Raw genomic sequence first — 27871 nt, 5'->3', positions numbered from 1 at the left:
GCCCGCTGATTTGCCGCTCCGCTTCGCATCAGGACGTCGCTGCAGCGGTTACTAGCCGACAGGCTGCCGCTGTTCTCCGGCTGGGATGTGACAGAGGAGCTGCAGACAGAACCAGTCCAAATCCGTCAGAGGGCCGAGCCGTGACAAGCAGAACTGCTCCGGGCGGAACCGTAAGTGTTTGCTGTGAACGTGATTTCAAGGAGGAAAGCCTGAAAAGGCTGCTTGACTGGGCGTTGTGTGTGCGTCCGTGCGTGTGTCTGTGCGCGCGCGCGTTAGAAATCGGCTGTGACTCGACATCCACCCAGAGTCCACGCAGATGTCCACTAAGAGTCCCACCGAGACCGATAGCAGACAGATGCAGTAATAAATCCGGAAACGTCTCTGCCAGAGCGCCGTTATGGAGGAGAAATCCAACCCTGCTGAGAAAACGCAGAAGGCCTGGAGATGTGCTGCTGTCATCCCTCTGAGCCTCTTCATCTCTACTTCTCTTTCTCCCCCTCTTCATGCTCCTTCCTCATTCTGTCCTCCTCTGCATCCTCATCCTCTTCTCCACCTCCTCTTTTTTTCTCCTCCTTGTGTTCTTTATCCTTTACTCCTCCTCTTCATCCTCCCCTCCTATCCCCCTCATCTTCCTGCTGTATAGCACCATATCTGCATCATTAAACAAATGACTGCTATAATATTAATCATATACTGTTCCTCTGTGCTCTGAATCTCATATTCTTATGTTCCCTCTGCTTTCTGTAGTCAGCTGATTGCATTTTTACAGTAGAATCTTCATTTGCACAGCTAAGGAGGATGCTGAGATATGATACCGTAACTTTAGTAACTTCTCAGATATTTAATGTCAAAGCTTGACAAAAAAAATAGAAAAAAATATGATATTTCAACCAGTAAACAAGGCACCAGAACTACAGGACATGCCCAAATCTGAAAAAAGAAAATTTTCAGACCCACTTCACTATTTTCAATTCTGTGATGTTGCAGCCTGATGCTACAGTCATTTAAATTCATTTTTATTCGCTTTAATCTATGCTCAGCACCCCATCATGACAAAGTGCAATCTGAATTTTAGGAAATTTTGCAAATATATTAAAAATTAAAAACCTGTCAGGTGTCTCCCATGTCTCTGGATCTTTGCTGAGATGTTTCTACACCTTGATTGGAGTCCATCTGGGCGAAATCAAACAGATTGGACAGGATTTAGAAAGGAGCACACCTCTCTATAGAAAGCCTCACAGCTGACAGTGATATCAGAGCAGAAACCGAGCCAGGAGGTCAAAGGAACCGCCCCAGAGCTCAGACATGGCACAGATGTGGGAAAGGCTACAAAAACATTTCTGTCTCACTGAAGGTTCCCAAGAGCACAGTGACCTCCAGCATTCTCAAATGAAGAAATTTGGTACTACAAGGTCTCTTCCAAGAGCTGGACTTTCATGTGTTTTCACTGAAAAGAGGTTTTTCATCTAGTCACTCTGCCATAAAGCCCAGATTGGTGCAGGGCTGCAGTGATGGTTGTCCCTCTAGAACTTTGTCCCATCTCCACACAGGATCTCTGGAGCTCAGAGTGACCATCAGGTTCTTGGTCACCGCTCTTACTCAGGTCCTACTCCCTTCATTTGCTCAGTTTGAAGAGTTTCAACAACCACAGAGCGATGTTTTCACAAGTTACCAAGAGTAAGTAGATTAATAACTCGTTACAATGCAGAGAATCGACTAATCTAATAACCTGACATGCCAGATGGATGTGTTTCTCACATCCATCTGGGAGAGCTTCAATAGGAAACGTTTGAGAAAAGGCAGAGGCTTTGAAAAAAACTCAGTGTGATTGGGTGAACATTCAAAAACACGTGACGTAGCTGCTACTGAGCTGTGCGTGCACAGCTACTGAGGAATAACGCGAAACATGGCGACTATAGACTGCTGTTCTTTGTTCTTCTTTTAACAAAGAAATGTCGAGTTCTGATAAAACTGGCGCTTTAGCAGCATCCATGTTAATCTCTTCCTCCATAACTGCACCAGCTCTTGCTGCTGCTTGTTTGCGTCACGACTCTGCTGCGCCTGAAAGTACAGCCCCTTGTCGCTGATTGGTCCTGTCACTTTCTAAGCAGGCCCAAACGGTTCAGATGGGAGCTTTGCAAGATGGATTCGCCAGTAAGAAACAAGGAAATGGGCGTATCCATCTGCTTTGCAAGGTTACTAATCTAAAGCTTCGTATTCAATAAAACTTCAGCAGTAATTTAGTTTCACATCCATCACGGATAGGCCAGGCTGATGTGAGCCTTCAGCTCTGCTTTGTGTTCTTAAAATCAGGCCCAGATAAATGTTAGGAAACTTGATTTGTGGCCTGATTACAATACCATAGACTAGGAAATAATGTGGATCTCTGTGGAGTCCAAATATCCCTGATTTAAGCAGATATTAGTTTCTCAGAGCAGACTTCTGTGTTTTGCAGCCTGGAGCCAAGTGATGGTGTTGCGCGCACACCAAAATGAACCGGACCGCTCTGTGGGAACGACCTATTAGAGTGACCATTAGGTTCTTGGTCCTCTCCTTATAAGGCCCTTCTTCCCTGATTGCTTAATTTGGCATGGTGACCAGCTCTTAGAAGAGTCCTGGTTGTGCCAAACTTCTTCTATGTGAGAGTTCAGGAGGCCACTGTGCTCTTGGAAACCTTCAGTGCAGCAGAAATGTTTCTGTAGCCTTCCCCAGATCTTTAGAGAGCTGTGTGCCTTTTTAAATCATGTCCAGTCAGTTTAATGTCCCACAGGTGGACTCCAATCAAGGTGTAGAAACATCTCAGAAAAGATCCAGAAATGGGAGGAGCCTGAGCTACATTTACAGTGTTGTTGGAAAGGCTCTGAATATTTGTGACAATGTGATAATGGCAGTTTTTATTTTTCATACATTAGCAGACACTTTTCAAATTTTGTTTGGACTTTATCATGATAGGAGTGTAGATTAATGAGAATAATATATATATATATATATATATTTATATGTATTTTTTTGTTTTTACTGTAGCATCAAGCTGCAACAAAAGAAAACTGAAATAAGGGTAGGGGGTCTAAATACTCAGCGTCTTCTGATATTGGTACATATACTTAAAGACAGACATTTGGAACAGATATTTGGGTTGTTCAGATTCTGATACCAGTATCGGGAATACATCCGATACTGCTTAAAATACAGGTACTGGTATCAGCGAGTAAAAGCATTCATGCACCGATCCAATACCATTTGGTTTAGCTTTATATTTTGCTTCATTAAACCATGCTAAATGTTAGCACTATAAACCTGGAATTAATTCTTCTTTGCTGCCGGAAAACACGTCATGCACGAGCTACCGTTTTTAGAGCAGAGAAGAAGAACCAAAGGAGCCACTGCAGCAGCAAAGAGAGGTGGCTGAGGGATATTTTTCCTATTAATTGAAGTTCGTTAAAATGCCTTCCAGACAGGGGCTGTGGTACACAACAAGAGGTGACACAGTTTACCAAAGTTCAATGACTTTTAAACCATAAATCACTGCCTCTCACTTTTGAAGCTAGCCGTTGTACCGTCCCATTGGCGCTATTGATGCCTTTGAATCTCCTGCGGCAGCATTTTCAGCGAGCCTGGAGCTCGTGTGACTTTTGGGGACTTTAATGATTAAATTCACACCAGTAAATGTGAGATTGAAAGTCTTTTTTATCCATTTTAATCAAATTACAATCGTTTATTGCTGCTAGGTCGAATGCTGATGTGAATGCTAACCGCCATATTCTGTACTCTTTGTGAGGGTCTGTCAGCCAATAGCAGGCTGTTCTATAATCACGTCATGCTGCCCAGATAGAGCACGATAGAGAGAGAGCCTGCGATGCAGCCCCTTGTATTATTTTTATTTTAATATTTAGCAGTAAAACTCAATAATCAGCAGAAAAACAACTTTAGGGTCACAGAGATGCTGAACATTATGATTCTATAAGTTGAGTCAAATATAGGTCTAAAATGATTTGCTACTCTGGACAGTCAGTCCAGAAAGTTCACACTGGTATCAGATCAGGACTCGGTATCGGCCGATACCTAACATCTTGGTATCAGAATGATATCGGGAAGGAAGAACTGGTATGGCAACATCCCTAACCGATATGCATTTGTTATGATAAACAGAATGTACTGTTTAAGTGGTAAAAGTAAATCTGCATCTTAAAAGATTAAGGAAAAGCAACAATTTAGCACTAGCTCTGTCAACATGAGAAACAGCACAGAGCAACGCTGTAGCAGCAGGAAACAGGACGTGGTACTGCACACTTCTTTGGTGTGGATTTGGCTGGTAGTAGTACCATCAGGTATAGGTGGCTGTCTAGGGTGCCACACACTCAAGAGGGTCCACCATGAGCCCTGAACATTTCCAGTGCAGCTCCAAATATAAAAGACAGCCTACTGCCTCATCCCTCTCTCAGCTCTGCTTGACTCATCCTCTGTTTCACCAGAGGACACTTGTGTTTCTTACAACATCAAAGGTGTGCATGAGGGTCACAGATGGCATTGCAGTTGGGTCTGATGGCATGGCGGACCTGTTTGTGCTGGGGACCCAGGTTCATGCATGCAGCTCCTCTCTTCATTCTTCTATTCCTGATTTTGACTGTCAATTGTCCTCCTCTCTAAATAAAGGTATAAAATAGGGATGCACAATATTATCCGTCTGATATTGGCAGATATCAAAATTCTGCTGATATTTTCATCTGGTATTTTGCCTGTGTATTTCAGCATAGATCGGCTGTAAATTTTGTCCATATTTACTAATAAATGAGTGAAGTTTTAGGCTGACCCAACAGACCTATGTCAGTTGAGGTCTTTCTATGTATTTGTCCTCATTCTTTAAGCTTTAAAGTGTTTTAAAGACTAGAGTTTGTTTCCTTGGTCATCCTCAAACCTTAAAGTGTGTCCAAAAGGACTGAAATTTCTTGTCCGAAAAGCATATTTAAATATCAGTTTCGATATCGGTATGATATGATAAGGAATCTGTAAATATCTATATATCATAAATCGGCAAAAATCCAATTTTGTGCATCCCTTGTATTTCCATATGTATCTGTACTGGTATTGGCTAAAATGAGTTTGGAAATATCAGCGTCCTAATGAGGGATGTTTCCGGATAATTAAACTCTATTATTGTGCTATATATTCTCTTGTCACCCTTATTTACATTCAGAATACATCCTTAGTCATGAAATCAGGATGGCACCTTATAGTTAGACATAAAGCTTATATTTATGTACACCTTCATGGGAAAAAATGATTTCTAACATAACAGAGCCTTTGTCAAGCCCCACCCTCATCAAGAAGGGACCCTTTTGTAAAGCCTCTTCCTCCTTAGTTACTGTTTCTTGGTTAGACAGGATCTCTTATCCCTGGGCTTCTTTCCATTTAAAATCATTATTACAGCGTCATTTAGTTCTGTAGCAAGCCTAGCTACTGTTTCTAACTGCTATTAGCCTGCTATCTTGTCATGAGTACACCGTAGATAAAGATTGGTGTTGCTGCAGTGATATACCTTGTTTTTGCCAGCTTTCATTTTGCATGACTCACGTCTAACTCCTGATTTGTTAGTGTTTGAAGAAACCCAATATCATCTTGTTCCTTTGCTACCTGTCTTGCGAGATAGACATTCTCATCCGTATCACTGTCAGTTTGTTTTGATCTGAGGTGTGCGCAGTTTGCGTCTGTCGCCAAAATGTTGGCTTTTTTAAAAAATATCGATTGCACTGTAGGGATATGCATCTTAAAACTGCTGTCATACCATTTGCAGCTATATTGATTCTGTAACATCTGTATTTTATCAGGTATTGGCAAGCTACATTTGACAATATGTTGCCTTATTGTTTTTTGGAGCACAGGTCTACATCCAAAGAAGGAAACAGGATGAAAATACTACCACATTTTGATGTGAATACATTGAGTTGCAGCCCAAGCACACCTTTTAATCATATTGAAGTAACCAAATTAAGGCCATAACTTCACTGCGACGCACTGAAAAGACTTGGCTGTTGATACGTTGAAGAAGAGAAGGGACGCCCTGATTGGTGGATCAGTAGACCAGCTGGAGAGCCAGCAAAGGGTTAGTTCTGGATTATCACTCATTGATAAAGCTGGGTTACAAACTTCCTGGAGTGTTTATTAGCAGATTAAACCGTTCAGCCGTGCATATCTGTCTGGTATCCGCTGTCATTTGATATCTGTTCTGGTAGAGAGCTATCCACATCATCTCCAGTTCATTTATAGAGCTATAAAGTTTAACTCCCAGCTATTTTTCCCAGCCTTTAACAGATTTTTGGACTTAATCTGCCAGCCATTATAAAGGGGACTAGTTTGGCTCCCTGAAGTTTACAAATCATACGGTGCTAACCCAATCAAAAGTAATGTAGTTTGATCCCATTTATTGATGAAATAATGCTGATTAATTCCAAGCTAACAACAAAGTTATGCAGGCCTGCTCACAGGCTTTTATCAAGTAGTACGCTTTCAGGTTCTGGATTTTCTGTTTTCTTTTGACGTTAATCTTCAACCTTTAAACCAGTTACTGCAGTTTTCTAGAATGCATTTCCCTTTTGAATACACCATTTTGATAGTTTATGATGTGCAGCCCATTTACTGCATTACACAGTAAATAGGTGTGAATATTTTAATTTAAGAAAAATGATTTATTGATCACAGAGAGAAGTAAGACTGCAAGTTCAATCAATCCTGTCAAAAGCAGACAGTATGAATAAGGAAAGCTTGTATGACATGAAAGCAGTAATAATCATCATCATAATCATAACCATCATTGTTTTAGCCAGTGGAAACAAAAAAAGGCCTTGAAGCTGAATGTTGAAGATCTGGCAGTCACATACACGTCCCATATAATTGCCCACTTTGACAGCACACATGGCTGGTGCATGTTTCTTCAGAGAGGGCTATAACAAAATCCCAATTTTATACCTGATGTATGTAAGGTACATCAACAGATGTTACAGCGCTGAGTTGAAATTAACATCTGCATTTCTTGAGTTATTATGAACAAATAATAAAAAAGATGGCAATCCTGCTCCTTAGCTTTCTCCAAAAAAGTTCCTGAAATCAGTAAAACCCTCCTGAATCTAAGCAGAGTCTGCTCCAGATATTTAAAAGAGAAGAGCATTCATAGAGCCTTCTTTCTGAACCAGCATCTTAAAAACGCAAGAGGATCTTGCTCCAGACCTCTATGGTGGGGCGTTCAGCAACAGACCTCTGCACTGGGGCGATGACGTATATTGCAAGACTTTTTAGGTTTTGTTTTTTTCATAAAACTGTGCTGTGTTTAAAATCGTCACTTACCAGCTGTATCTGAAACCAAACACTCATTCCCTACTCCCTAAACACAAAAATTATTTCAGATGTACTCCGGCTGCAGGAAATGACGTCATTGCCGTCTCACAATTAAAACATTTAGCAACAATGGTATGTAGATTTCCATGACAACGGCTGAGGATTGAAATTAACCGTAGAAATTCACTAAAAACTGATACTGAACGTAACATATTTTCTCAAAAAATAAAAATACTAATGGATAAAAGAGTTTTGTGTCTTAGTGGTAAAATAGTAGACATGTTTGTGTGTATTATCACTTATTTTTGCATAAAGATGATGGTCTCATGTCTTGTAATCCTCATAGGGGTAAAGAAGTTACTCTATTTTGAATCCTTAACATTTTCTTACAAATCATATACTTTGGTAACCTTGCAAAGCAGATGGATTTGCCCGTTGCCGTGTTTCTCACTGGCGAATCCATCTTGCAAAGCTCCCGTCTGAACTGTTTGGGCCTGGTTAGAAAATGATAGGACACATCAGCAACAAGGGGCAGTAATTTCAGGCATGATGGAGTCACGACGGAAGCAAGCAGCAACAAGAGGCCGGTGCAACTGTGGCAGAAGATATTAGCGACAAAAGTTGTGTACTAACATGTCTTCAGTCGCCATGATCCACAGCGTTTCGCAGTTCCCTATGGAGTTTAGTCCTTAGTAGGAGCGCAATAGCAACGTCATGTGCTTTGTTGCTCTGATTGGCCCGTAAAGATGTGACTGACAGAATGTTCATCCAATCACACTCTGATGGTTTTTTCGATGGCTCTGCCCTTTCCCAAATGCTGTCTATGAGTGGTTTGCCAGATGGATATGTAAAACAAATCCATCTGGGTCTGCTAGATTAATACTTTGGTAAAAACCAACAAACAACAAGAAAAGCCTTTGAACAAGTTTTTATGTGTTTCTGTGCTCCTCTCATTCATCTGTCATGTTTGAGAGCAGCAATCGTCATCGCCCTAGTATAGAGGTCTGCTGCTGAACACCCCACCATAGGGATCTGCTGCTGAACGCCCCACCATAGAGATCTGCTGCTGAACGCCCCACCATAGAGATCTGCTGCTGAACGCCCCACCATAGAGATCTGCCGCTGAACGCCCCACCATAGGGATCTGCTGCTGAACGCCCCACCATAGAGATCTGCCGCTGAACGCCCCACCATAGAGATCTGCTTGAGGTCTGCAGCCAGATGCCTCTCTAAAAATGAGGGAGTGTAATTTCTCCCCCATCACAAGGGGTTTGGTTGTTCAATCTTGATAACAGTCCGAGCTCTTTAACTGTAACCGTCTGTAGAAATGTTAGCCTCGCCTTATTCTGAAAGACTTGACTTGAAGTTTTCTTTCTGCATTTTCTAAACTGTCCTCCCAGCACTGATCTCAATAGCTCAAACACACACACAAGTGCAATTTCCAAGACAGTCTAGCTGCAGACCACAGATCTCAGACTAGTATGGTGAGCCTCTGTTGGAATGGAAATACATGCCAAAACTTTTCAAAGTAAAACAGGATTAAGTTTTGATTAGTGTTAGGTTAAGATTCAAGGTAGAGGTTAGGATACCAAAAGTTGAAAGTAAAAAATCTGACCTGCAAAAACTGATAACAAAACATTTAACAAAGCTGAATGTCTAAACATTCATGAAAAAAGCTTGTCATCTATGAATGAACACAACTAACACAGCTAAGGTAAAAAGTGGCAAAAATATATCTTAATTAAATGTATCTTAGATGGAATTGTTCCACACATCCATTTGGTAAACCTCTCAAAGACAGTGTTTGGTAAAGAGCAGAGCCTTTGAAAGATTACTCAGAGGGTCACTGGATGGACATTCACACATATGTCACATCTTTATGGGCCAATCAGAGCAACAGAACACGTGACGTCACTGCTACTGAGGAGTAAACTCCATAGAGAACTGCATAACGCGAATCATGGCGACTGTAGACATGTCGTTACACAACTTTTGTCGTTTTTGAAAAGAAAACAACTCACTGCTGTTCTTTGTTCTTCTTTAAACGAAGAAATGTCATCAAGTTCTGATAAACTGGCGCTTTGGCAGCATGCACACTAATATTTTCTGCCATAACTGCACCGGCCTCTTGCTGCTGCTCGCATAAATCATGACTCCGCCACCCTTCAAAATACTGCCCCTCGTTGCTGATTGGTCCTGTCACTTTCTAACCGGGCCCAAACGGTTCAGATGGCAAGATGGATTCGCCATTGAGAAACAACGAAATGGATGTATCCATCTGCTTTGCAAGGTCACAGCTAAGGCCTAATCTAACAAAGCTAGGTTAGCTATGTAGATAACGTAGCTAGCACAGCTAAAGCTAAAGAAGTTATGTTAGCTTTGAAAGCTATGTAGGTAACATAGTTACGTAGCTCACCTAGATAAACCTAAAGCTGATGAAGCTACATTAGCTACCTAAGCTAGGTAGGTAACATAGCTACAAAACTAACATGGCTAAATCTAAAGCAAACATAGCTGTGATAGCTAGAGCTGGTTTAGATGTTGTTACACGTACGGCGGCTCACTTTAGCTCTTTTTGTTTTTGCTAAAGGTAACATAACTATCTGGGCTTGCCTAGTAACATTAACCATGTAGCTAGCAAAGCTAAGCTTTATCTTTAGCTAAAATCAGCGAGAGTTCATGTAACCTCTTCTAAAACAAATATAATAACAACATAATTAAATCCCAGTTTAGACTATGAACCTTTTTTTCTGTTTCATTTATGAAATGTTGTCTGTTTTTTTTTTTTGTTTGTTTATTGCGATGCTGCATGACTTACTCTTTACAGCTCATTTAATAGAACAGATTTCTCCGCTGCCACCCACTGGCAAGTAGTTATTTACCAACTCTTGAAAAATCTAAAATAGAAAACACACATCAGTACGTAGGGTGCTGGATCCAAAAAGAACTGTGAAATAAAGGAGAAAAGGTCTGCACATCAGAGAGCTCCCATTTACAGCGTTTATTCACGACCAAGTGACGTTTGGAGCCAGCGTGCTCTTCTTCAGACTTGTAAATGCATCTACAAGTAGATCTGCGTTCATCCTTCAATAACAAATTTCTGCTTTTAGAACTTTTGAGATGATTGTCCAGAGTGTCCATTGAAGAAGTTATATGCTTGAAATGTTGGGGAAGTATGCTAGGAATTTTTTAAGGGATTTTAATGGAAGTTTTAGGGGAAATTGCATTGACTTTTTTTTTTTCAGTGGAATTTGTGAAACATGTTTGGATGTTTGGGGGAATTTGGACATTTTTGTGTTTTCTTAATGGAAATTTGTTATTTTGGGGAATTTGATTTGAATTTTATTGTGAGGTGGTTGTTTCGAAATATTGGGAAATTTGATTGGGAATACAGGTGATGGGGTTTTAAAATTGTTAAGAGTTTTCATGGAATTTTCAGGAAACTTTTTTGAAGTTTTGGGGAATTTCTGTCATTTTCATGGAATTTCTGTGAATGTGTCTTCTTCTTGGGAATTTACTTTGAAATTTTAGAGGGAATTTGCATTTAATTCTTGGGTAATCTTATTGAAAATTTTCAGGAATTCAAATGGAAATTTTGAGGTTCCTCTTACTGGAATTTTAAGCTGTATGATAAAGTTTCACGGAAACATTTGGGGAATATGTGAAGAAATTTTAGGATACTCTTTATAGGATACTTCTTTGTTTTAATACATTTCACAGAACTCTAGTAATTTCTTTAAATTTTTTTTAGAGATTTTTTGTGGATTTTAAATAGGAAAATTGCCAAGAAATTCAGAACTTTTATTAGAAACTTTATTGGTGCTTGGCCTTAATGAGTCCTTGTGGTCAACATCAGAATTACTCCCCCATACTCCTGTCAGTGACTGACACCATTTCTTACTGAGAACCCCTTAACTATTGACCAACCTGCTGACAAACAGCCAAAACACCTGCTATAAAGATTAATCCAGTGCTGTGTTTTTCTCAGAAACAGGACCTTCAGGAGATTTGCAGATATAATTTTGGGTAAAAACCAACTCCCACTCAAAGACAAGGCTCAGCTTTTAAACTTATCAGGTCCTGATGATCATTGATAAGTCGGAGGAACAAAATATGCTACTAGAAAAGCACTCGGAGAGTGCAGGCCTCCGCCATCAGCCCTATCTCCCAACAGTGAAGAATCCTTTAAAAACATTCCTGGATCCAGATGGTGATCTGGATCACTCCCAAAATCTAATTCACCAATTACTCCCTCCCCGGTGGGGTGGAGACACGGTGAGGCAAAGCATTGGCTTTGCTACTTGTGGAAGTCATGGCAGAGGGTGAATATTCCTCTATTCCTCCCAGCATTATGAGTATTCTCGCTGCAATTTGCTGTCTTTCTCTCTGTTATGCTCCACCTCGTCTCCTTGAGTGGGCGTGTGTCTTTCAAACTCTATAAACTCCAAAACTTTGAATAAGTTACTCATCTCCGCCATCTCCAGGTGTCAAGTGGTAACAGCGCAGACCACCGCCATTAGACCTATCTCCTAATAGTACAGAATGCTTTAAAAAATTTCTGGATCCAGACAGTGATCCAGATCACTCCCAAAATCTAATCAGTCCTTCCTTATGCCATTTCTGACATTTCCTGAAAGTTTCCTGAAAATTTGTCCATGACTTTTTGAGTTATGTTGCTAACAAACAACAAACAAACAGACAAACAAACAAACAAACAAACAAACCCACCCGATCACATCACCTCCTTGGCGGTAAAATGCATAATGTATTCAAACTAAAAGCTCAGTACTCAAGAGGTTAATGTTAACATTATAATAATTCTTATTTTATTGTATCTTGTTATAATTGTCAAAATACATTTCTCCAATTAACTTTTTTTTTAATGTTTTTTTGGCTAGTAGTGTGCTTTTCTTTTTTTAAAATACACGGCCTTTTTTCGTTTTACTTTTAATTTTTTTAATCGTTTTTTATTTTGAAGGACAATCCGCCGCTCTTCCGTTTCTCGCGACCATTTAATCCTTTCCCACAATGCTTTGTTTCCACGTCCGCAGCTTCCTGTTTATTGTGACCGTCTCCACCGGTGAAATTTTAACGTTCTCTCCGCCGTGCCCCCGCCGAAAGCTCGGTGAGTGACCAAATTTCCCAAACCTTTCCCTGCCAGCTCCGGTTATCGTCGTTTATTAAAGCGGTTTGGCCTTTTATTTTGACAGTTAACGTTCGAGGGAGCGTAAATCCCTCCTCTGCTTCCTCATCACTGACACCGAGCCCGGCCGAGCCCCGGAACTCCACTCAGAAACTACACCATTTAAAACACCATGGCTTAACGGCGAAAGCCGAGGGGAATTAAAACGATTTTAAACATTTTTAGAAACAACGGGCTCTTTTGGCAATTTCGGCATTGAAATAAGTCAGTCACACCTCCGGATTTGAATAAAATACCATCTATTGTACTGGATGCCCTGCCAGAAGCCGCCCTCCACGGGATCTGAAGTATGAAGTCAGCTCGTCTGTAATGAGGAAATCTGGCTCCTATTTTGATATTCAGCTTAGGTAGAATGCTCCTTCATCTAGTTGATGTGTAATTGTCGAAGATTAAGTGAACAGTCTGCTAATACCCAAAGACATATCTGTTAACCAGAGGGCTCTCGGCGAGTGTGCAGTTATTTACACGGAGTCTGGCGGTCTATTTTTACAGCCAGTCTGCAAGTCTGGTTGTTGAAATAAATAATTAAAGTGTATTTTTTTGCTTAGATAGTACCAAACTGATGGTAATGCGTCAGCCTATTGAGGTCATGTCATTTCCTGTTGACTGACAGGAGGTCGGAGGTCAGCTGTCATTATGTGACATCACTGAGAAGGGCGTGTCGACGTCACTGTGGCCCCATCATCACTGTCAGATCTGTCTGCACATCAGTGAATTAAAGTTTCATTTTTAACGTCCAGATCAGCTGTTCTCACATGCAGCCTCTCCTGGTGAGGTCCAGGCATCTCCAGGGTCGTTCTCTAGTAGGGATGCATGATGTTGGTCATCTGCTGATTTCTGATGTGGTGATACTTCAACTCATCTTCACCTTTACTGATACCAGTACTTCCTTCTTTCTACGATAAGGACACAAAGCTCTGTACTAGACTTCAACTGTTCCTGTGACAGTCTATTTGTTTTAGAAGAGACATTAAACAAGATAAACAGCATTCAGTGATAGATGTATTGTTTTTATGTACAGACTCAGTACTGATAAACTGAAATTAATTTCTTTGGATTACATGTACATAACGTGCAAAAGTATTTCTACAGTAAAACCAATCATTGTGTGCCTTTTTGTGAGCTACGAACAGTGCTTTAACAACCTGCTGACAGAGAGCAGGTGACCCTTTTCTTGAGTTTCTGCTGTCAAATTAGAATTTATTCTCCTAATTTAAAAAGTTTGTCGGCTGGTTGTCTGACACAGTCATAACCAGGGGCTTCGACAATACAAAAGCCTTGTGAAAATGAAACTAGCTGTAATTCAGATGTAAAACTTCAGTCCGTAGGACACACTGTAGAGTTTAAGGCAGTGGCTCCCAGACGGTGTGCTGAGACACGCTGGCGTACCTTGAGGCAAGTCTTGGTGTGCCGTGGGAATTTGTACGCTGGTATGTTTCTACTACAACAATGCAACAACTAATGAATGAGTTTTTAATAAAAATCTGTCAGTACTTTATGTGCAGTCATTTCCGTGGCCAGCTGCACGTTCTGTATTTTAAAACGGGGGTTTTCAAAGTGTGGGAGAATGAGACTCCCCTGAGAGAAAGTATTTTTTTCTGTGGACCCCCACCCATGTGAAAAATAAGATTTCAAAAATTTAAACAACTGTATTTTCAAACATTTATGTCTCGGCTTTCTCATCTAACTATTCTGGTATTGTTTTATTGTCTTGCATCACTAAAAAAATTATGCCTCATCTTTAACCATTTTTATTTTAACATTTATCATTTATATTTTTGATATTTTGGTCTGTTTACTACCTGATTACTATGCTCTACACTCTAGTTTAGTGGGATCTATGAATTTTCAGATGTAGAAGGATTGCATCGCTGCAGATCATCCTCCACCTTCAGCCTTGCCTCGCTTTTGGTCATTGTCAGCAGTCAAACCTGCACTTGCAGAAACTGAGTGTTCAGTGACCAGAATCACGCTACCTTATATTGTCATTAACTTGTACATCAAATTAAACACTGTGACTGTAGAGCAGGGGTCATCAAATACATCTGCACAAGGGCCAGATTCAGTGACAGAGTCTCTGGGAGCCAGACTTCCATATAAAGTAAAATGAAATCAATATTTTGTTCTGATCAACATATTATTTTGTTAGTAATTGTATTGTCTTTCAAATGAACGACACTTTTCGGCATTACCCTAGAGAGATCTGTCCTGATCTATGATGCCGTAGACCACAAGGAGACAGGCGTGCCCACAGAGTTGGCAGGGCACCTGCCAATACTACTTTGCTGTTGGCTAATTTTGCACCATTTTGCCACTTTTAACCCGTTTTTGCCATTCTTTAAGTCCTTTAAACCACTTTTCTTGCCAATTGTGCCACTCCATTGTAAATTTTTGCCACTTTTTGTCTATTTTTACCACTTTTCATTACTTTTTTTTTTTAACCTTTTTTGTCCCTTTGAACCCATTTTTGATATACTTCTTGACCCTTTTTCCTTTTTAATGATAGTTTGCCACATTTTAACCTCTTTTCACCATTTTTCCTGAAAGTTTTTGTGCCTTTGTGCCACTCCACAACCCATTTGGACGCTTTTGCCCACTTTTGACACTCTTTAACCCCTTTTCACCACTTTATCCGGCCATTTTTGCCAGTTTAAACACATTTTTTTAAATATTTACAAGTGAATTTCTGTAAAAATAGATCAAATGTAAAGTCATGCTAAAACTGTTTGCTTTTGGGGTGGATTTAACAGCTGCAGACATTTAAAGCGAAAAGATACTCTTAAAACCACAGCATTTTCTTTTTCTGCTTTTCTGAATTTAATAATCTTCTGGGGGCCAGACAGGAAGCTATGGGGGGCCTGATTTGGCCCCCAGGCTGCCAGTTGATGATCAGTGCTGCAGAGCATCTTCAGGACTGATAGAGGAAAGTCCAGACTTTAGCTGACCCTATAGTGTTTTCTTTAGTAACTATAAATCCGTCCAGTTTACCCCCATGCACAGCGGATGCCAGCAAAGCAAATCCCCTTTTTCCTGGTTTATGGTTCTGCGCCTCCCCTGAAGCCCCGTGGCGCCCCCCCCCCCCCCCCCCCCAGGGGAGGCCCGCCTCACACTTTGAAAACCGCTGTTTTAAAACATTCAAGCAAACACCATGTTTTGCAGTTCACAGAACTGTGTTGGGAAGTATTAGCGGGACAGTTAAAAGGCCCTGACTGACAGACGGTGTGAAGGAGGACAACAAAGGGGAAAATGGATTATTTTCTTGTGCAGATTAAACTTTAACAAGCCAGCAGTGAGGACAAGCTCTGCAGAAAAAACACTCTCAGACCATATCATGACAGGTGCTGGGGATATCAACTAAAATTTAACTCTTTAAAATGAATGAATTCTTTAACTTTTTTAAAAATAAATGTTTCATGAGTGATACAATCATTCGTCAACTTTAATTTGGCGTTCATGAGTGCATAGTGTAGTCAATGATAGTTGTAGCACACTATTAAAATATACGATGGGGGGATGGGACTATGATTTTGATAGCGATGCCATTATCAGTTCTGCTTATAAATTCAGTTCACTGATTCCCTTATCCTTTATTTTCAGTGAATTTTCTTTTTTGAAAAAGTAGCCTATATAGTTTCTCTCTGTTAACAACTCACATTTTATTGAGTCTCTTTCTCCTTGAACACTGAACAAGATGTAGTGAGAGTCGACGACAAGCACACTTCAGTTACTGGCTATAGTAAACAAAAATGTTGAACATCAAGTGTTTGTGAGGAGGACATGCATAAATATACAGAAATGATCTTTTTTTGTTGGAAGTGTCTCAGTTAAAATCAACTTCTCTCTGGATCTTCAGTCTGAACTTGAATTATAATGCAGCACTACTTCTCATTTTCTTTACAAGATAAAACCTTAAAATAAATCTAAAACTAGTCTCTGGATCCTGATCTCTGGAGGTATAAAAAAAAGTTGAAATCTTGTACAAGATTAACAGTTTTTGTGCAAAAAGATGCATTCCTCATAGGAGATGACTGTTGGACAGACGTTGCCATTTGTGTCATTTTTTTAAGAAATGAATCCACATTTCTGACTGCTTGGCCTGTTTTTAGTGTCTGCCATGTTTACTTCCTCAACTTCTCTGCTCTTGTTTGCTTCACTGACTGCTTGGGCTGAACCATTTAGGGAAAATAATCTAATTGTGATTTTTTTTCCCCCTCAGTATTGCAGTTGCGATTTGTTAAATTATTCCTTTAGTTCCTCATCTTATGTATTTTCCAACAAACACAAGTGATAAATCATTCGATATCATTACCAACACAATATTATCTTAAACAAGGGCTAAACAGTTTCGAAAAAATGTCATTGTGATGATTTTGACCCGTATTGCAAATTGGATATGAATTGTTAATTAAAAAAAGACAAAAATGAAGAAAGAAGGATTGTTTGTAGACTATTCTTGAATGATTGCATAATAAGTCATGCATAGCATCTCTGCTGCAAAAAAAAGTTTTAAACTGGCGTTTTTACACAAATTTCAGTTTAAAGAAATATTGCTACTTCTGCCATTTCTCGATAGACCCACATTTCTTTGCATTTGTGACTGTTGTGAATTGAATTCATATTCCCTGAAACAGACCAGGAAACAATAAGAGGCAAAAACTGGGAGTAAGGACAGATTTTCTGGATCGTTTAATGTCACATACTGTACGACACATTCGCTTACTTTAGAATCTGTCTAACTCATGAAGAATGCCATCAGGAACACAGTCAGCTAAAATCGAGCACTTTACAGCTGAGTTAAATTCAGAAATCAAAACATTACCTCTTATGTTAAAAATTATCTGTTTCTGGCTGGACTGATGATTCTTCTTCTTTTTAGACTTCTCCATTCTTAATTTAATGTATCTTAGCTGTAAATTTTGGAAACAATGCCATAGCACATGTTCCTCTTGTCTTCTCTTTCCAACCCTTTGACTTCCTTTCTCTTTTCATTGTTGTTCATTTCTTCTTCTTTTTTCTCGTTCTTCTTTTCCCTTCCTTTTTTGTTCATCATTGCTCGTCTTTTTTTTGTCCTCCTCAGGCCTGTAGCTGCTCCCCTGAAGCTCCAGCCCTCCCCTCAGACTTGGTTTAGGATGGAGGACTCTGAAACAGAGCTGGTGGTTTCGGAGTCAGATGCCCTGGGTGCAGACTTCATCACGGTGGAGTTGGACACGCAGCCCATCGAGTACGTGGTGAAGTGGGCCGAGGTCGGCTCCAAGTTCACCATCTCCTGCGTGAAGAAGGACTCTGACGATCCGTCGGACCTGACAGCGGAACAGCTTAAGATTGAGACGGACGAGGCTTTCTTCGCTCCGTATGAAGAGGTGTATCCCTGCGAGGTGACGGAGCAGAGTGTAGAGATAAAGACAGACTCAGATGAAGATGAAGATACCAACGAGGAGGAGCACGAGGTGCTAGTGGAGGCGGGGAGCAGCCGGCTTGATGGTGATGTGGACTCAGACCAGGCGGATTATGAGCCAGACGAGCGACAGTACCGCTGCAGCTACTGTGGGAAGTGTTACAGCCACGCCTCCAGCCTGTACCGCCACCAGCAGACCCACACTGGGAAGGGCACTGGACCAGCACCCCCCACCAAACGGGCACTGGAACCAACCCACCAGGATGCACGCTACACCTGCCCTCATTGTGGGATGAGCTTCAAAGGAAGCAGGTTTGTATTCAGCAGTTTATAGATGTGAGTCATTATTGACTGAGGTCAGTTTGGGTTGGTTTGCCTAAAGACCCAGAACCCAAATATTTTTATCTAACTAACCAGATAGTTGTGCAAGAACCAGGAGGTGTTTTAATCCACTCCATAGATGTAATAAAAGAACACAGCACATAAACCCACCACCAGGGGGCTCTACATCAAACAGTAATGATGACAATACAGGGTAGCGAGGAATCATGGGAGTCATTCTACTGCCTGATGAATTGATTTTTTGATTTTTGACGAAGCATGCATGTTTCAGTTGCAACGAGTTTTAGGGTCACTCACTCTAAGGTGACGTATTTCTCACTGCCCAATCTAGCTCTGAGAGTACAGCACATTAACATAGTTTCTGCATCATTTTAATGTGTAACATTAGGTATTATGTCTCCTGTGTGAGAGTGATTTATTACTGATTTCATCACATGCTAGCATGCTGACGCAGTTTTACTCTACATGCACACAACAATGCATCGCCTACTTTAGTCTTGTTATGACAAAGATATCTACTGTTACAATATTTTTCCCACAGACAAATTTAGCTATTCCAGCCTTGAATTTCTCATGTGTTGGCTCATGCATATGCTGCACGTTTTTCTTGCACAGCTGATGGAGTAGAAAGGAGTGTTTAATGGACTGAAGTTAAAGGAAAAAAGACTTTAAAAATCACATGGAATATCCAACTTTTTAACAAGTATTTGTTGGTGTTTATAGCCTTGCTAAATAAGATTTCTATTTCACATTTATATTGCTAGCAACATCTATGAGCTGCATTCACAGGACAAGAGGAGCAGTTGGCTGTGTGTTTCTGTGTATGTGTGACAGAGAGGAGAGATAGTTTGTGTGTCCGGCCGTGACTGCGGGTCGGTCTGACAACAAGCATTAACCGAATAACGTTAGCTTGTTGAATAAGTGAGTGACAGATGTTTCTAAGTTATCATAATATTAATAACTTTAAGAGGCTGAGGCCTACCTGAGGCTCCTCTGGGATAAAATAATTGCAAGAGGATGTAATAGAAGCAGAATTCCATACAAGAGTCTTTCATTCAAATCATATCCCCAAGCTGCTGATATTAGTATGATCTTAAAGTGTTTATGTATGTTTGTAAGGAGGGAGGCAAAGTAAAAACTAATATAAAATATAGAACTAAGAACTGTTGTTTCTCTTTTAGTTTTAAGAATATTGACATTTAAAGTCTAACATTATTTTGACAGCTTTGGAATATCCATGCTCAAAAGAAAAGCATCCAATTCATCCTTGAATTGAGAAAATAATCATCCGATTCATCGATGATTGAAAACAGCGTTTGTTGCAGCCCTAGATCAAGGTGATGGTGAGGATACCAAAGTTAAAAACCTGACCTGCAAAACCTCATTACAAAACGCCTAGTAAAGCCAAGTAAACAGTCTGCTTACAGTAAAACTTAGTATGCTACCACTCATGTAGCTCTGTTAGCTGACGTAGCTACATTACTGTTCACGTATCTATTCCTAAAATGGGTCTACACATAATCTACACATAATGTAATTGCAAGATTTTGTTTATGAATTAAGTCGATGTTTTATTTTTTATTTTTTTATGTATTTGCAGACATGAAATAGTTTGTGTGACATTGATGCATCTTTCACGGGGAAAGAGCAAAGTGGAAAAAGTGGTGAGGCAGGAAACCTGAGGGGCTTGTAATTAAACCTCACCAAGATACAATTAGACTTTATAGAAAAGAGTTTAATCAAAATTAAAACTGTAAATAAGCTGTACAGTGTGTTGTAGATCCATTCTGACAGACACGGTGTGTCACACGAACAGTTTATGAGAGTGACTGTCAGAGATGTATGTTCTGCAGCCAGACTGCCTTGAGATGCCTTAGGCCAGCTAAGACCACAGGAATTCAGCCAGATTTTAGCCCGACTGCAACATCTTAGCTCACTGTCAATTCCAAGGGCTGATTTTGCACTTCAGGAACAACACACAGAAGTGTGACAAAAATAACGATGCATCCACGACCACAATTCAACAAAACTAACATGTCAGAAGTTTTCTTATATCGTCATGTAGTTTGACACCCTGACCCAACGTTAACGTGAATCCTACCGCCTACCAAAAGGAGAGCATTGGCTCTTTCTTTTCATCATTATTTACAAGTCCTTACTTTGTCTCCCTCCAGGGAACAAGTTTGTACATTTTATTTTATTCCATTTATGCTGTCACATGCATACCTTGGGTTCTAGCTGAAGGAGAGCTGGTCAGTGTTGTCCTCCTCTTGATACATCCATAATTACCTCCACCAAGGAGGTAATGTGATCGGCAGGGTTTGTGTGTTTCTTTGTTAGCAACATAACTCAAAAAGTTATGCACAGATTTTGATGAAATTTTCAGGAAATGTCACAAATGGCATAAGGAAGAACTGATTAGATTTTCAGAGTGATCCAGGTCATTGTCTGGATCCAGGAATTTTTTAAAGGATTCTGCACTGTTGGGAGATAGGGCTAATGGTGGAGGTCTGCACTCTCCCAGTGCTTTTCTAGTAGTTTCTTTTTTTATAATAATAATAATAATAATAATAATATCTTGAATTTATATAGCGCCTTTCAAGAAACCCAAGGATGCTTTTATTTTCTTCTTTTACGAGCAGAAGACTGCTACAGTCACACAGACCACTCTGTTGTAAGGTGATTGACACTCTTTGACCCGACAACCTGTGAACTCACGGTGGCAGAGACAGTGGTGACGTCAATATACGACAAGTGGTTGGGATCACTCTTGCCAGGCTGTCGACCAAGACAGGGCAAGATTTAAGTTGCACAGTCTGACATGGGGCTGTTGTGAAAAACCAGAAATATCGGGTGGTCTGAACCGGCCTTCCGTTAAGCTGAGACAGCCTGATTCGCATTCACAAATGGTTTTGTTGTGCTGTGTTCTCTGGCTTTGAAAACTGCTTGATATTTGAGGTAATCTAAGTATGTCAGTAATGTACATTGAGCACAGTTTGAACTGTTTCTAGGAAGTTACTAAGTTTCTGCTTAAGAACAGATACACTTCAAGTCAGAGCAGGCTGGTAAAATGCTATTGAGATCAGATTATGATTTTGTTTGGCCAGTAACAATGATAATCTTGCTCTATGAATAAATTTTATAAATTTTCACAGCTGCAAGGTTGTCATTTAAGGCAAGCACTCCCAAATGGAGTAAATAACTAGTTAGGGAGCAAAATATATTGCAGTTTTATTGATTTCTTGTTTTGCAACATTTTTAAAGGTAATATATATATTGTTTATTTTGGACCTCATTTATTTAGATTTTAACCAGGAAAGCCCCATTGAGATTACAAATCCCATTTACAAGAGTGTCCTGGCCGAGACAAGCAGCAGCACATTCACAGAGTTACAAAAAATGAAACATTAAACATAAAAACACCACAAATCAACCAATCATGAGTCACACTTTAGAAAGTCATCAAGGTGTAGAAACATCTCAGCAAAGATCCAGAGACATGGGAGAAACCTGAGCCACATTTATCATGTTTTTGCAAAGCCTCTATATGTCTGTATGATATTTTTTTGTATTTATTTTGATAAATATGAAAAAATAATTAAATAAATTTGGTTTCACTTTGTCATGATGGGGTACTGAGTGTAGATTAATGAGAATAAACTGGTGAAGAGTTGGAACCCTTAGAGTAACATCTTTCCTGTTGGTTTTTCTTGATAAAAGAGAGATTTAGTCAGTTGCAACAGAAATGTAACCTTTTGTTTGTTGGTGTGTTTTCACCAGGATGTTGGGGAGTCACCTGCGACTGCATGGGAAGCGACGGATTCATCCTTGCAACATCTGTGGAAAGGAGTTTAATCACAGCTCTAGCCTGTCACGCCACCGCCTCATCCACAAGAAAGGGAAAGGCATCCCCAAGGATGTCACCATTAGCCCCAATATGGCCGCTCTGCGCCACTCGTTGAAAGCTGGAGTCAAAAAGAACAAGAGGCAGCAGCAGCATGTGGCGACCGCCATCATCCAGAGTCAGGGTGGCGATAAGTTCTACGCTTGCCCGCAGTGTGACATGAGCTTCAGAACGTCCACACAGCTGTCCAAACACCAGGTGACCCACGTTAAAGAGCTGCTGGACAACTACACGCCTGGCAAGGAGAACCTGGGTGAAAGCTCTTCTGACCTCAAGATCCGCCTCAAGCTCTGCTCCCGCGACAAGCCCAACTTCTACACCCTCTGCAAGAAGAACCGTCGCCGTCGTGGGGGGAGAGGAAACAAACGGGGCCCTGCCATCTCTGAGGATGAGGACGGCGCTGAAGGAGGGGTTGGAGCAGGCCGCCACTGCTGCAACCAGTGTGGGAAGAGGTTCAGCCATGCCTCCAGCCTGGCGCGACACCAGCAGACCCACAGGGCGGTGGACGGCGTTGGAGGAGGGAAACTGCAGCAGCACCAGAAACAGCTTCAAGTAAAGTCTGGGCTTTCCACCGGAAAGACCAAGACCTACACCTGTGCCGCCTGCAACAAGACCTTCATGCACTCGTCTAGCTTCTCCCGCCACAAGAAGGCTCACATGGAGGAAGAGCAGAGGGCCCGAGCCGCCGCTGTAAAGCGCCGGAAGAGAGTGGTCTTAGATGAGACTGCGCCACTGGAGTCCGACTCTGAGTGACAGCCCCTGGCTAGGGACAGGGGTTGGCCTGGTTCTGGACCACTTTTGGGTTGTTCTTAATCAGCACTGACTGGTTCTGGACTAGTTTGGGACCAGTTCTGGTAGAGTTCTAGTTTGAATTGTTCTGAAAAAGTTCTCCACCAGTTCTGGACCAGTTTGGGGAAGATTCTGGGCTGCTCGTGGCAGTTTGTTTAGCTAGGTTTCTGGAAGAGGAACTGGTTGGTTATTCTCTGGTGTAGATATCAGCAGGACATTCATATTATGGTCATACAGCGAGAAGATCTCCACATGTGGTCATATTCAGTACTTGCTCTAAAGGACAGGATTTAGATTTAACCCCTTCCCCGCCCCTTCTTTCGGACTTTTAGGTTGCACACAGACCTTTCCTCTTCATTCTGCCCTCTCTACACTCCATTCCCTTCAGCAAGCTTGGGGGAGAGCTTGGAGCTCCTGGGTATCAGAGTCAACCTGTATCCCATCTACCATCAGCTCTAGGGCGTGTTTTCTGGTTGCTTTCAGTCTGAACACACATAGCATTATGGGAAATTGAGTCTCCACAGAGAAGAACATCAGAACAACCCATAGATTGAGTTTAGACTAGATTTGATGCTGAGATCAGTTTGAGGTTTATGAGATGTTTATTAACAACAAAGCTATAGAAAGCTCCAACCTAAGGTACACAGCCTATCACCACCACAGAGGGACATCCAGTCCCATCAGTGAAACCCTTAAAGATATTTTTAGAGTATCAGGTACGTAAACGTTAGCTCAGTCTCTGTGCTCCTTCTTAAAATGAAAGCCTGTCCTGAGTGTTACGTCTCTCTGGAGCTTTAACATTCTCTTCGCTCACTGTGTCAGATTGCTGCAATGCCTTTTGACACATGCACTCATGGATTCATTAGGTACACCTGTTCAGGGCTTATTAATGCAAATATCTAGTCCGCCAGTCATATGTGACCAACCAGTGCATTTAAGCACTGAGACCTGGTCAAGGAGATCATACTGAGCATCAGACTGCAGAAGAAAGGAGATTTAAGTGACTGTAAATGCACTATGGTTGTTGGTGTCTGGTAAACAGATGTTTTAATGCCCATACTGACCCTACTGTTGGAGTATTGCAGCAGAAATCCAGATTCATCAGGCCAGACAAGCTGCGTCAGTTAAATGTTTTTTTTCTACCAATTCAGACCCAGAATCCTGGTCAAATGATCCATCTAAACCTGGGGTGGGAAATTGGTGACACGGGGGGTGACGTGTGGCCCTCCAGCTGCTCAAATGCGGCCCGCACTACAATAAAAATAGAAATAAACTTTAGACATTTAGAAAACATAGTATCTGCCATCAAAACATTAAATTAGAAACTTACCTTTGATTACTGGTAGATGTTTGGTTATTTGAAAAAAAGAAAAAGTTGATATAATTGGATGACATTGCTGATGCAAAACTTTTTTATGCATCACTAAATGCATTTATAAAAATAAATATGCAAGTAAAACATAGAAAAATTAACTGCATTGAAAAAAACATCTTGAACTTGATTTAAGTCTCCTTATCTCACCGACCTCCTGAGACTTTGTTCTTAATATGTGTTAAGTTTCTCCCACTTATAAGACTTAATTTCAAAGGAACCAAGAATTTCTGTAAAAAATATTTTTACAGTATCACAAAAGTACCCCAAATTTCTTCAAACATTCCCCTAATGATTCAGTAAAACTTTTTCATAAAGCCCTAACTAGTTATTTTAAAAATCCACAGCAATTATAGGTCAATTCCTTAAAATTGTCATGCCAAATCCCTTTAAAGTGTATCCATAAATTCCCATTAAAATTAAGAATGTATTCTCATAGATAATGTTTAAATGATACAAAAATTACCCCAAACATCCAAACAAATTCCTCCATATTTTCCATGAAAATCCTTGTTAATTTTAAAGAAGTGCCCAACCCCTAAATTCCCAATGAATTTCATAAAATGTCTGAATAATTTCAAACAAATTCCTGAAGACATCCAAACAAATGTTCCAAATTTCCCACGGAAATACAAAAACAAATATAACTCAAAACTTCTACTGACAGTCTCTAAAATAGACAAAATTCTATTTGAAAAATTCAAACAATTTCCCCCCAAAATCCCCTTAATTTTCCTTGAGAATTCCTAAAGACTTCATAGCAAATTCTTTCAATGAGTTCACGCATCTCTAAAATGACTTAAACTTAAATAGACGTCCTGGACAATTACCTCAAAAACTCAGAAATTATTACTGTGTTGTAAGAAAGTTAAAATGTTGTCATTGGATGTACATGAAGGGTCTGAGAAGGTTGAAATAAAGATTTCTATTTGCCCTTGAATTTAAAAACATAACTGTTGGTACATCCAACAGCAGTTTAATTATTAGTAACCCTAATGGCTAAATTGAGAATGTGCATACATTTGTAACAGTTTGGCCCTTTGGTATTGACAAAAAGACTGCAGTCTCTTGGTAACCAAAGTTACCCATCCCTGATCTAAACAACTACAGCATCTCATTTGAACAGCACGGTTTAGCATTATTTTGATTTAGCAAATGGAGATAAAGTTGCCCAGAGGCTGTCAGGTTATTCTCACAGAAAGCCAAAGCACTGAAGGACAATATTCAGCTCAGGAATGTTGACTTTAACATAGGAAAAAGAAGCACTGCTCTATTTAGCATCATTCTGCAAACCAACTGCAAACCATTGCAATCTGAAATTGGTTTAAGTGTGATTATATTTTGGGTTCCTTTGGATTGGAAATAGGAACACCACTAGCCCAGGCATCATTTTTTTTAAGCTTCTGTCTGTTTTGGTTGCTCTTTAAATCAGTTTTCTGCTCTTAGCAGGCAGAAGTGGTACCTGCCGTTGTCTTCTATGCCCTTGGCCAATCTTTTACTGTGCATTCAGAAATGCTCCTCTGCACACCAAATGAGTTGCTATGAGGTATTGTTTCCTGTCTATCAGTTCAAACTAGTCTGGTCGTTCTTGTATGCTATCAACAAGGAATTTTCACCCAGAGAATATCCGTTCACTGGATGTTTTCTCTTTTCCAAGCCATTAAACTCTGCAGATGGTTGTGCATGAAAATCCCAGTAGATCAGGAGTTTGTGAAATAGACCAGCCTGTCTATGGTACCATGGTACCTTCAGAGTCTCTTAAATCACCTTTCCTCTCTAGTCTGAAGCTCAGTTTGAAGGTCACCATGTCTAAATGCATTGGTTGATACCATGTGATTACTGAGCAGTTAGACAGGTGTACCTAATGAAATGATCTGTGAGTGTATAAAATGAGGAAACTCCTAATGTTATGACCACAAGGTACTGCTTGATAAAGATAGATACATTCACAGTTAATCTACTAATCAGTCCAGTCCCTAAAATAACAACTTTGTTGCCCTAAATTTTCCGTGGTTTTAATAATATTGAGTAGTGAAATGGTTGGAGACGCCTTTGTTGTTGGTAAACTCTGACCTGTTCAGGACCAGAGGCTCCTCAGCTGCTCTTCATGTATGTGACTCCCCAGTTCCTTTGTGTGTTTTTTTAAGAGTGATTTTGATTGGCTGAAGTTCTTTCTGACGCACTGTTCTGATTGGTTAACAGTTTAATAGTTTTGATATTTTCTAGGGTTAAAATGTGAAAAGTGAGCAGACAAGCTGATTGGTTCGACCTGGCGTTCCTACACATTAACATTTGCATGAAGACTATAACCCGCAGCTCGTCAGCCATATTTGTAGTTTTTTCCAGCTGTGAGGTGGACGGCGGATCTGCGGCGTTTAACGCTTGGACTTGTCACACGCCAACAGAGCGGTGGTTTTGTGGGGGTCAAAGAGAAAATGCACTTCTTATTTATGAATTTGGAACAATGTTGTAATATATAAATATAAATAGTATTTAAATGTGATTGACAAGTTAAATAAAGAAAACAAGAGAGCACCTAGCCAGGCTTAGCTGTCCTCGTTATCGTAGCACCACCACCACTACCTTTGTTGTTCAGCATCCCATCAACAAGACCCCTCATAACGTCACACACTGTGACACTTTTTGTGCTGTATAGCTTAAACTTTTCTCTTTTTTTGCAATAAGTGAAAATACAGAAAACATTCAAATAAACCAGCTATTCTTTTACGGTGAAATTCTGCAGGGGGGGTGGGTTTGGTAGATTTTGGGCTAAATTATTCAGTGGTATTATTTATTATTGGCTTGAGTAATAATTTATTGAATTGTTTGAGCTGATTTAAAAAAAAACCCGAAGATGTTTCTGCAAATAAAAGTGAAGTGATGTAACAGATTTAGTAGATTTCAGGGAGACGTGTCTCGACCAACATGGAAAAACGAGGTTTTAAAAATATCTCCGTCAGCTGTTTGAAAAGTTTGCAGGCACAAACATCAGCAGTTGTTCCCAGAATGTTACATTTGTGACTAATTGGCACTTAGGCAGCATGAACGTGTCTCCACACAGTAAAAGCTGGGATCTGTGGTTGGAACTGGAGGATTAATCCTGTGACTCGGACAAGCTTTTCTTTTCTCCCCACAGTTGGAACCGAATCGGCCAAAATAAGACCCTTAACTTTTCGTTTGTGAATAACATTTTATTGTGTGAATTGGATTTCACCTAATTGTAACTTATTTATAAGTGTGTTGGCACTATGATCCTCCTGAAGAAAACAAACAATTTCTCCTCCTCATCCCTCCTGCTCTTCATCCTCTCAGTTTGTGTTCTCTCAGTTCTGGGCCTTAAAGACGCTGTTCTCCTCTTTTCTCCACAGTTTTTGCATTTCGATCCATGTTGTGTTGCTTTGTTTTCTGTTTGGTTTGTGGTTCCTGCAAAGCTTCACCCCCAGATAGAAAGTTGTTCGTCATTGTATTGTGTTTGCCAATAGAATAAATCCAGTGGACATGTACTGTCTTGCGTTTTGTAATAAACCTTTGAAAGAA

The 27871-nt window shown here is 40.4% G+C and overlaps 1 protein-coding gene across 2 annotated transcripts; it reads left to right on the top strand.

The window, feature by feature from the left end:
- Positions 1-27871, top strand: LOC121510939 (zinc finger protein 135). 2 transcript variants are annotated; one of them, XM_041789333.1, is made up of 3 exons: positions 1-170; positions 17610-18239; positions 22050-27871. In XM_041789333.1, the coding sequence occupies exons 2-3, from the start codon at positions 17662-17664 to the stop codon at positions 22924-22926; spliced, it is 1455 nt and encodes a 484-aa protein (XP_041645267.1). In that variant the 5' UTR covers positions 1-170; positions 17610-17661; the 3' UTR covers positions 22927-27871. The 2 variants fall into 2 exon arrangements, with proteins under 2 accessions (XP_041645267.1, XP_041645269.1); XM_041789335.1 differs by lacking the exon at positions 1-170 and adding an exon at positions 12352-12454.

This window comes from Cheilinus undulatus, linkage group 6 (assembly GCF_018320785.1).
Source record: "Cheilinus undulatus linkage group 6, ASM1832078v1, whole genome shotgun sequence".
Classification (NCBI taxonomy): domain Eukaryota; kingdom Metazoa; phylum Chordata; class Actinopteri; order Labriformes; family Labridae; genus Cheilinus; species Cheilinus undulatus.
Note: the sequence above shows the minus strand (reverse complement) of the source record. Positions and strands in the feature narration are given on the sequence as shown.

Excerpts from the sequence above, each read along its gene's own strand:
- LOC121510939 (XM_041789333.1), top strand. The coding sequence starts at position 17,662 with ATGGAGGACTCTGAAACAGAGCTGGTGGTTTCGGAGTCAGATGCCCTG. Across the intron at positions 18,240-22,049 it reads ATGAGCTTCAAAGGAAGCAG|GATGTTGGGGAGTCACCTGC; the intron begins GTTTGTATTCAG and ends TGTTTTCACCAG.